Source organism: Aptenodytes forsteri, unplaced genomic scaffold, assembly GCF_000699145.1.
Source record: "Aptenodytes forsteri isolate BGI_AS27 unplaced genomic scaffold, ASM69914v1 Scaffold75, whole genome shotgun sequence".
NCBI lineage: Eukaryota > Metazoa > Chordata > Aves > Sphenisciformes > Spheniscidae > Aptenodytes > Aptenodytes forsteri.
In genome coordinates, this window is record NW_008794171.1 from 2,328,818 (window position 1) to 2,338,450 (window position 9,633).

Below are 9,633 nucleotides of genomic sequence, written 5' to 3' on the forward strand. Positions count from 1 at the left end.
GCTTCATCCGCCCCTTCATCCTGGTTGGGTGGCCTATAACAGACTCCCAGCAGGATATCTGCCTCGTTGGCCTTCCCCCTCATCCTTACCCATAGACACTCAACCGTACTATCATCACAATCGTTGAGCTCTATACAATCGAAACACTCCCTAACATACAGGGCCACCCCACCGCCTCTCCTTCCTCACCTGCGTTGGACAAATCTCACTAGGGTGAAGGCTATCACAAATAAATAAGGTTTGTTCCATTTTCTGAGTAGAGTTACAAAATACCTTTATACAATGACAGCTGTGATCGCACACAACAAAGATGGGAAGAGAGTAAGGAATTACCCTGCTTTATACTGTCGAAGTCTGGTTAAAGCAGTGTCACTGCTGTGCTCTGAAGACAAAGAGAAAGGAGGTAGTCTGGGACCAGATGGGCTGTATCCAAGAGTGCTGGGAGAAACCTGAAGTCTTTGAAAGACCATACAGTGTGGGGCAGGTCCCTGAGAACCGCGGAGAGGCAAATGTTGTACTTATCTTCATAAAAGGCCAAAAGAATAATTTGGAGAATTACAAGCCAGTCAGCCTCTCCTCAGTCTCTTTGAAAATGAGGGATTGAGTCTTCTTGGAGCACATTTCTGGGCACATGAGGGAGAATAAAGTGTCTGGAACCAGTCAGGATGGATTTACCAAGGGACTGACCAACTTGATTGCCTTCTGTAAGAAAAAAAGTCTGAATTTGTACATTAGGAGAAAGCACTAGTGTCACCTTGACTTTAGCAACGTTTTTCATGCTGTCTCTGACAATATCCTTGTATCTAAGTAAGGCTGTTATGGTCTGGATGGATGGATGGATGGATGGATGGACAACTAGCTGGGGAAAAAGTAAAAGCTGGTTGTATGGTCAGGCTCAGAGGGTAGTCGTCATGATCATGAGCCAGCAGTGTGCCCTGACAGCAAAGGAAACCAACAGCATCCAGGGTTGTGTGAACAGGAGAATTGCTGGTAGATTGAGGGAAGTGATTATCATCCTTTACTTTGCATTTATTAGACCACATCTAGAATACTCTGTCAAGTTTTGGATATCCCCAATACTGGCAAGTCATTGACAAACTGGAATGAGTTCAGGGGAGGGCTGCTGAAATGATCGGGGCTGGAGCACTTGCCCTTAGAGGGCTGGGGAAACTGGGCTTGTTCAGCTTGGAGAAGAACTGGCTTTTGAGGACCTAACAGCAGCCCCCCAGGACTGCAAAGAGGTTGTCTAGAAAGTGGAACCAAGCTCTTTACTGAGGTGAAGTGGGAGGACAAGAGAAAGTGGTCATAAAATAACACAGGAGTTTCTGACCTCAGGCAAAGAAAAACTTTAAGACAGTCAAGCACTGGAACCGGTTACCCAGAGATGTTGTGCAGTCTCCATCCTTAGAAGTTTTCAGGACCCAGCTGGAGAATGGGGAGAGGAACAATCTGGTTTGACCCCACAGCTGATGGAGGTGTGAGCAAGCGATTGGACTATAGGCCTCCTGAGGTCCCGTCTAGCCTAAATTATTGTATGATTCAGTAAATCCAAACCTCCATTTTTGGATGAGGTAATGGAGAAGACTGTTGAGAATACAATGTTTTGTGTAGTAGATAGGAGACTTCACAAGGCAAAGTGACTCAAATAAGAGATGGTGTGGAAGAGAGGAAGGGGCAGCAGGACTTTGTGAATTTTGTGGAACTGGCATTTATTCCACACCTAGAATTGCAGCTTTTGGGATAAAAACATACAAGAAGTAGGTGCTTTTCATAGCTGGGACTAAGACAGCTGTGATTGCAAATCTGGTTTACTCAAAATATTAATCTGTGCTGAGCAGCTTCAGAATTTCATCTTTTTTCTTTTTTATTCCTCCCAGCTAGAATGTCTTTGATGCCCTGACTTCTTTCTTTAAACTGTATTTCAAGGAACAGCATCTGATGCAGGCTCCTGCAAGTCATGACATTCTGAGAATCCATTTGGCCTCCATTTCCTTCCTCTGATGAATGCTGGGGCAGGGAAGAGTGTGGGAAGAAGGGGTACCGTGCTTACAGCATTGTAAAGCAGACTACAGTGTTGTGGTTTATTGTAGGAATATAACTCGTATCTGAAACGTGGAAGTGGGAGGTGGGAAGCTAGGGTCAGGGAGTCACAGTCTGATAATTTTAGTTGGCTGTGTTTTGCTGATTCTGCATCAATATTCATTCATCTGATGATGGTTGTGGAGTGTTTGTGCGCAGCTGTAGTATGTTCTTTCTCTGTGCTTTCCTCGGTATTTTTGTGACAGTAAAAGGCAGATAATTATAAAGGCTATTTTGTATGGCCACCCTTACCTAACACAACATGGAGGTGTGATCTTATCTTAAGCCCATCATCAGGGTAGCTGATCACAGTAGAGCTGAACTTGAATAGAATTATATAGAATATTGTACGTTGCATTTTCCAGCTGTATTAGCCAGTAAATGGAGGTTGAATATCTAGTTGGAATTTGGTGGCGTTAATAGAAAAAAGATCAAATATTTCTGAATTCAGGAACTTTTAATTGGGTTTGTGTATACAATGGAATGCCTCTGTCTTAAGAGAAAACTGAAATGAATGCTTGAAATGATTTGAGTAGAAGTTGGTTTATACTGTGGTATTTTAAAAATGTATTTTAGAACCTGAACTGTGTCCTGCCTGCTGTCTGGTTTTTTGTTTGTTTTTTTTTTTTAGGAATATTTTTTTTTTTTTTTTTTCTAATAGCTCATCAGGCTACAGATACTTGTGTACATTGAAGGCATGCTAGGTTAAATATTTATCATACCTAAGGTTTTCAATGGGACTTACATGCTCAAATCACATTGTAATTCTTAGAAAACCCTCTTACATGTCCTTGTGTGCAGAGCAGCTCTGGCTACCTGTGAATGCATGCAAGCAAGTAAACACATGAGACTGTTGTTGAAGTGAAAGGCTATTAAAGTTCTTGCTCGGTATTTCAAGTATGGTGGGAAAGCAGGAAACTTCTACAGAGAGCTTTACTTCATGGGGCATTAGGGAAGTAATTTGGTTAAGTGTTTGACATATTGCTTGGCAAAATGGAGTTATTGTAGCTGTGTGAATTCACTGGAATTCAGTTCTAAATGTATTTAGCTCTTCTTTGTAGCTTTCTAAAAATGTTATCTTAATGAAAACTAACAGATGTTAAATGTCTTGTAAGTGACACTTAAGATTTTTGCAAGATGGAAACCGTCAGTGGTTCCATAATGACTGGTGTCCTTTGTTTTCATTTAAAATGAGATTTCTGGAAAACATTTGGTTGCAGAATTGTATCTTTTATCTTTCCCTTTTTCATAATGAAAAAATCTGTCTAGTGCTTTTTGTTACAAAGAAAAGAATTTTAAGTTAATTCTGTCTTCCTGAGTTTGTGGATTGTTTGAAACAATGGAAATAAAGTGAATTGTGCATTTTTTTTTCTCCTAGGCTTGTAAAGTCTGAGTTTTGGCAAGCTTGCCAATTTGAATGACTTAGTTTACATACAATTGGTTTTACATTATCAGCCAACTCCCTCTGCTTCATGAAAGTATCACAGTCCCAATGATCCCTTGATTGCCAGCCGTATCTCCAGCCTGTCCTCTTTTCTCCACTTCATCCTGTTCCTCAAAGTAAAAAATTAATAGCCCTGAGTTACTGTGACCTATAAAATAAAATAGATGCCATTAAGTACTGGTAATTTTGGTGTTTGATTAGGACTGCTGTGGCTACATAAAAACTTACATTGTAATGGTAATACTTCCCCCTTTTTACTGTAACAGCTTAACGAGTTTGGGTTTTTGAGGCAGGATCTATGATCTTATTATTTCACTTGCACAGATAATCACTGACATTTTAAAGAACAAACCACGTTGAAAGAATTGCCCATAAATTAATCAGTCTTGGGACCATGCCTGTGAACTATTTGAAAAGGATAATAATATTTAAGGATTGCTATGCTTGTACACTTCCTGGGATCGTAGGGTTATACAGTCTTCCTCTGAGTTCAGTTCTATATTAAATTTTAAGACTGTGGCTATAGTAGTTGGTTGTCTGACAGTGCTTAGGAGTCAGAGTATTGTCTTCAGTTGTTTTGTTATATATTGATTTCCCATTTTTGTTTAAGTCTCTTTGTGCGATAGGGGACTATATTGCTATGCTTGTACACTTCCTGGGATCGTAGGGTTATACAGTCTTCCTCTGAGTTCAGTTCTATATTAAATTTTAAGACTGTGGCTATAGTAGTTGGTTGTCTGACAGTGCTTAGGAGTCAGAGTATTGTCTTCAGTTGTTTTGTTATATATTGATTTCCCATTTTTGTTTAAGTCTCTTTGTGCGATAGGGGACTATTCTTTTTTTTTCACTATCTCAGTATCTTTTTGTAGTCATCAAACCAGAGGCTTTCTGCAGCATGAACAGATTAAGCACAGTTATGTGCTGATTTGTAAGATGGCAAATGCAATGGAAGGGAAAAGGAAAGGTTACACTCCTAGGGAAAAGGCATGATAAGATTTAAAACAAATGGATTTGAACTGTTATTATTTTGCAGCAAGCGGAGTAACCACCAGCTCTTGACATTTTGATCGTGGTGTGCACATAGCACAGAATATATTTCCACAAAACAAATTTTGGCAGTTGTGGCCACATTAACATTTTTCCAGAAGAGGCAATGAGAGTCGTGAATAGTGCCAAACTCAGTCTTCTGAATTGCACCATAGGCAACTATTGTAATGTTATATAAAAAAAACATAATACACTTTCACATTGTGTACTACTGTTTATCTATAGGCATTAATTTATATCGATTTAATGGATACAGGACTCAACTCTCTGAGGTCATGGTTTTTAAAGTTGAGTTGATGTTGCTTAATAAAAGTGAAGAGTGAAACAAAATAATTTTAATTAAAAGACAGGCAGGTTCATATTCTAACATCATTTTTTATCTATGCTGCTATGATGTGCATGGCAAAGGCATAAGGTTATTAGGCACTGAACTCAGGTACAATAGCAGTTGGTCATCTATTCCCTTATCCTCCTTAGGAAAATTCAAACTCTAATATTTAGGCCTAGATCCATCTCGTTTGCATTCATTTTACCAAACTCTCCCTTTCTGAAAGGAATCTGATCTAAACTGCTCATGTGGATTTCGTCTTTAGTCAGTGGTGGGATAAAGACGCTTCCAGATCTTTCAGGTCCTGATTTCATTTGTCTTAAGGATGAAACGCTTGCTAAAAGTGCCTTGTCTTCCCCTCTGCACTGAGAGTACAGTACTGAAATGCCTGACACTTGGCAGGTAAAGCAGAGGGACAAATTCCCCTATAGAAAAACAGTACAGAGACTTAGCGCTACTACTGTTTAACATGTTTTGGGTTTTTTTTCTCCCACAGGTCCATGAAGGATTCTTGGAAAACAAGACTGCTCCCATAAATGTCAGTGCCACCAGCAGTTCTTCTGAGAAAAGGAGTACTGATTTACGAATATACATGCTGTGTTTCCTGCCATTCATGATCCTCTTGGTCTTTATTCGTGACCTTAAGAGCCTGTCCTTGCTTTCATTGCTTGCCAATCTGTCCATGGCTGTCAGCCTGGTGATCATTTACCAGTATATTGTTAGAGTGAGTATAAAAAAGTTTATTATCTTTTTTCCCAGTGTGGCAAGTTGTATTTGTTGCATGCGGCAGTTGGTGTCTGATAGGTATATGCTGACTGACAATTTCTGAAAGGCAGAATTATCTTGTATTTTATTGAGGCATCTTAATTTAAGGAGATGCCTTAATACTTGAGACATGCATTAAACATGGAGTTTTACAGTACTTTTGAAAGAAAGGGTAATATTGCTGCACTTAAGATAATAAAAATGTCTTGTAACGACTTGGAGTCCTTGAGTGGAAGAATATGTGAATTTTTATGGGTTGCACACAGTATTTGCAAGGTTTTAATCTGTGGTCAATCATTTTGTTGCAGCAGCAGAACAGTTTCAACAGCACCGTTTATTTCTAGTGTTTCTCCAGTACAATCAGGAAAAATTTAAGGCTTACCCTTTAAGAATACATATTGCAGACTTCCATCTCCTGAGAAGTTGAATAGTTCCTGCGTTTTTCTGGGTTGCTGCTGTTTTTCATATTTGGAGCCATTTCATAATGGAACAAACTAAACTGATGGCTGAAAAAAGCGAGAGGTATTGGCTGGGCAAGGAGGCAGGAGAAGTTACATAGAAGAGATTGGAGGAGATAGAGATCAAATAATTGTTCTGCAGGAACTCAGCTTGTATTAAAAAGATTTTCTTTTACTGTCCCTTATGGTTATGAAGAATATCTGTGCAGTATGAAAGCAGATTTGAAAAAGCAATACTCTGAGAATAGCGTAAGTTTGCAGAAGATTAAGCTTCAGATGTGAGCTTTCCCTTTTGTTTTAATTGATGCTTACTCATATTCACCAGTGTGATACTTTAAATGTGAAAATCTTTAGTGTCAGTAATATGAACCTAGACTAAATATGTCTGCAGGTGTCTGTGTGTGGGTGGGAAGGTGGCTATGAATGTGTATAAAGGACTAAGTTTGGGAGGAAAACCAGGGATTGTAAATAGCAGTGTAAACACCACTGTCAACATGTACTGTGTTTTCTTCCCAATAGCATAATGCATCAATAAAAATTGTAGGAACAGCTAATGCGCTTTACAGAGCACTGTTTTGATTTGTTTTCTTCAGGATATAGTAGATCCTCGAAAACTGCCTCGTGTGGTTGGCTGGAAGAAATACCCACTGTTTTTTGGGACTGCAATATTTGCTTTTGAAGGAATCGGTGTGGTAAGTGCTTTTTATTGACACTTCAAAATACATGAATCTGTGCTAGATGATAGGATACAGGCAGTTTTACTCCTGTTGTTATTTAGTTATTTTTATTGAAGCACTAATCTCCCATGTTGATATGAAAAAGGTTAATTTATCTTGTCAAATAAGGCAAAAGTTGAGGACACAACATCCCCATCAAAGGGGAGTTTGGTGAATACTGATTGCTACTTGGACACTTAGCACCTTCCCAAATTACAAGAATGTGTTTAGTTCCAAATAGATTCAGACAATAGTGTAATAATAACTAGTATCATAATACGCTATATAATAATATAATACTCAGCTAATAATATGATGGTACTATAATTACAATGATTCAGCAGCTCAGTTTTAGGTGATGAGGGTGTAAAAATAGAAATGTATTCAGCATCCTTCTTTTCCTTTGGGATCACAGAGGACAAAGTGATTTATTAGAAATGTGTTATTCTTCCTGCTTCAAACTTGTCTATAGATGTGACTTGAGAGAGATGGAAATGATAAGAAAAAGGATAGAAATTTCAGAATATTTTTTTGATTCATGGCCTTCTGACAATGAACCTCAGTTCCTCATTTTTTTCTGAAAGAAGTCAATTAAATATATTTATCACTCCAAAATTTTGGTTTTTAATAGTGGATCTTTTAAAATCTCTTACTTACTTAGTACTGTTTCTAAGGGCTTTCTGATTGCATCTCACATTAGCAAAGTTTGCAAGATAGTTAGCACTTTTGTTCCACATGGCATATTTTAGAAAAATAGCCAAACAGGCTTCTGGGAATGGTAGGTCATAATGTCTTTAAACTGTTGGGAAATTACTGTATACACTTTATTAGTTACTAACGTAATTTCATAATTCAGCAAATGTTACTGTATGCTTAAAACTAGAAAACAAACAAACACCACCTCCACCATCCAAAACCCCAACCAAACCAACCCCAAACCAGCATGCAATTTATCTGAAATGATTGTCATTGACATGACGCAGGAGAGTTTTCAAATCTCTTTGCTTTTCTGGAGCTGTCAGCACTGCATTAAACCAGAATATTTCACCCTGCTGCTGTATTATCACTGCCAGAAAAGCTGAATAGGAAAAACTTTTAACTCCTACTATGTTACAGAAGTGTGTTTTCACACATGGTATACGTGGATCTAGTGACTCTGAGTCTCCATTTCTCAAACTGTTCTCAACTGTTTCTCAAACTGTGAACTGACTGATGCAGAGGTTTAGCTGCCGTATATCTGAGTGTATCTGGACATCTTTTCTTTTGTCATTTGGAAGTTCTAGCACATGAAATCAGCCATTTGTCTGGGATTGTTTGATGCCTACAGGTCTTGGGCAAAAACCCCATGCTCAGTGAATGTGATAAATTGGGCTATACTAAGCTTCTTGCTCTTAAATTGTATAGTCTGTCTGGGACAGAGTGCACTTACTGCACGTGTGTAAATGCAAGTCATGTACAGTAGGTTTGATACGTATCCCAGTTGTATTAGATGTGTTGCTCATGTACTACGTAGCATGTGGGTGTGTATCTGTAGCCAGGAAATCCCAAATGAGAGTCCTGTGGGCCTCAGGAAAGTGTGGGAGGCTTACCATTTGGTAGTGGTAGTTTACTGAATTATAGGTAGGGAATTGATTTATGGTAATTATTTTCTGGCACATTAGATCCCACATTAGACAGCTCCTTAAATTTACATCAGCAGTAGTAACAATCACTGTCGATGTAAACCTTTAAAGAACTGCCCGGGGCATTGTGCTTGATTGAATCCCTGGTTGTTACTAACGACATCTTTAAGAACTCCAGACTTTTTTTCTTCTTTTATTCAAGAGCATATAATGTAGGATTAATTCGAATTGTACCTTTAAAACATAAAAATACTGCTTGATATTATTAGATATTAGCATTATACAGTTATTGCATATATTTCTGTATAGGCTGTCTCAATTTCTTACTTGATCATAATTTACTTACTCTTCAAAGCAAATGAAGAGTGCGTTTTAGTTTTTTCACTTTTGTTACTGGTGTTTACAAACTAATTAAATATTTGTGTTCATTATGATTTGATATACTTTATGTGTGTGTACATTACACAAGACCATTAAAATAAAGTGGGTACCTTTACAAATTAAAATTATAGTAGAAGTAAAAATCTAGAGCTTAATGTTTCTTCCTTATACGTAGAATGATATTAATATGTCTGTGCCCCTCAGGGATATTTTGAACTTGCGTAACGTGCATTCCTAGGCTATAGTTGCATGCACCATAGAGAAGATTTGAAGAAAAAGATTATTTTATGGATTTGAATAATCAGGACTAAATAAAGTTGTTTAAGCATGAAATAAAAAAGATGAGTGAAGCAAAGTGAGACACACGTTTCCACTTTAAATAGTTAATCTTTCATACAGTCCTTGGTGATTGATTTAATTGATAACTAGTTATTACAGCTCAGTAATTTACCATCATAGACTGAACTGTGATGTTATCTGTACGTGTGTTTGTGACCTCTTGCAAATGTGAAGTGAAACATGTTTAAAATTCTTTCATTGAGATGGAAGCTAATGCGTTTCAATTCATATTACAATGGATTAAGAATATTCCATCATATTTGAGAAGTTGTGGCAGTTGGTGAAGTTCCCACTGACTGGAAAAGGGGAAACATAACCCCCATTTTTAAAAAGGGAAAAAAGGAAGAGCTGGGGAACTACAGGCCAGTCAGTCTCACGTCTGTGCCTGGGAAGGTCACAGAACAGATCCTCCTGGAAGCTATGCTAAGGCACATGGAGGACAGGGAGGTGATTC

At 38.1% G+C, this 9,633-nt stretch overlaps 1 protein-coding gene across 1 annotated transcript in view; it reads left to right on the top strand.

The window, feature by feature from the left end:
* SLC36A4 (solute carrier family 36 member 4) overlaps positions 1 to 9,633 on the top strand; it is a 109,651-nt gene that overhangs the window by 16,998 nt on the left and 83,020 nt on the right. Inside the window, exons 6-7 of the mRNA XM_009282294.1 lie at positions 5,395 to 5,622; positions 6,715 to 6,813. Coding sequence (XP_009280569.1) covers positions 5,395 to 5,622; positions 6,715 to 6,813 — 327 coding nt within the window. The remainder of the gene's footprint in view (positions 1 to 5,394; positions 5,623 to 6,714; positions 6,814 to 9,633) is intronic.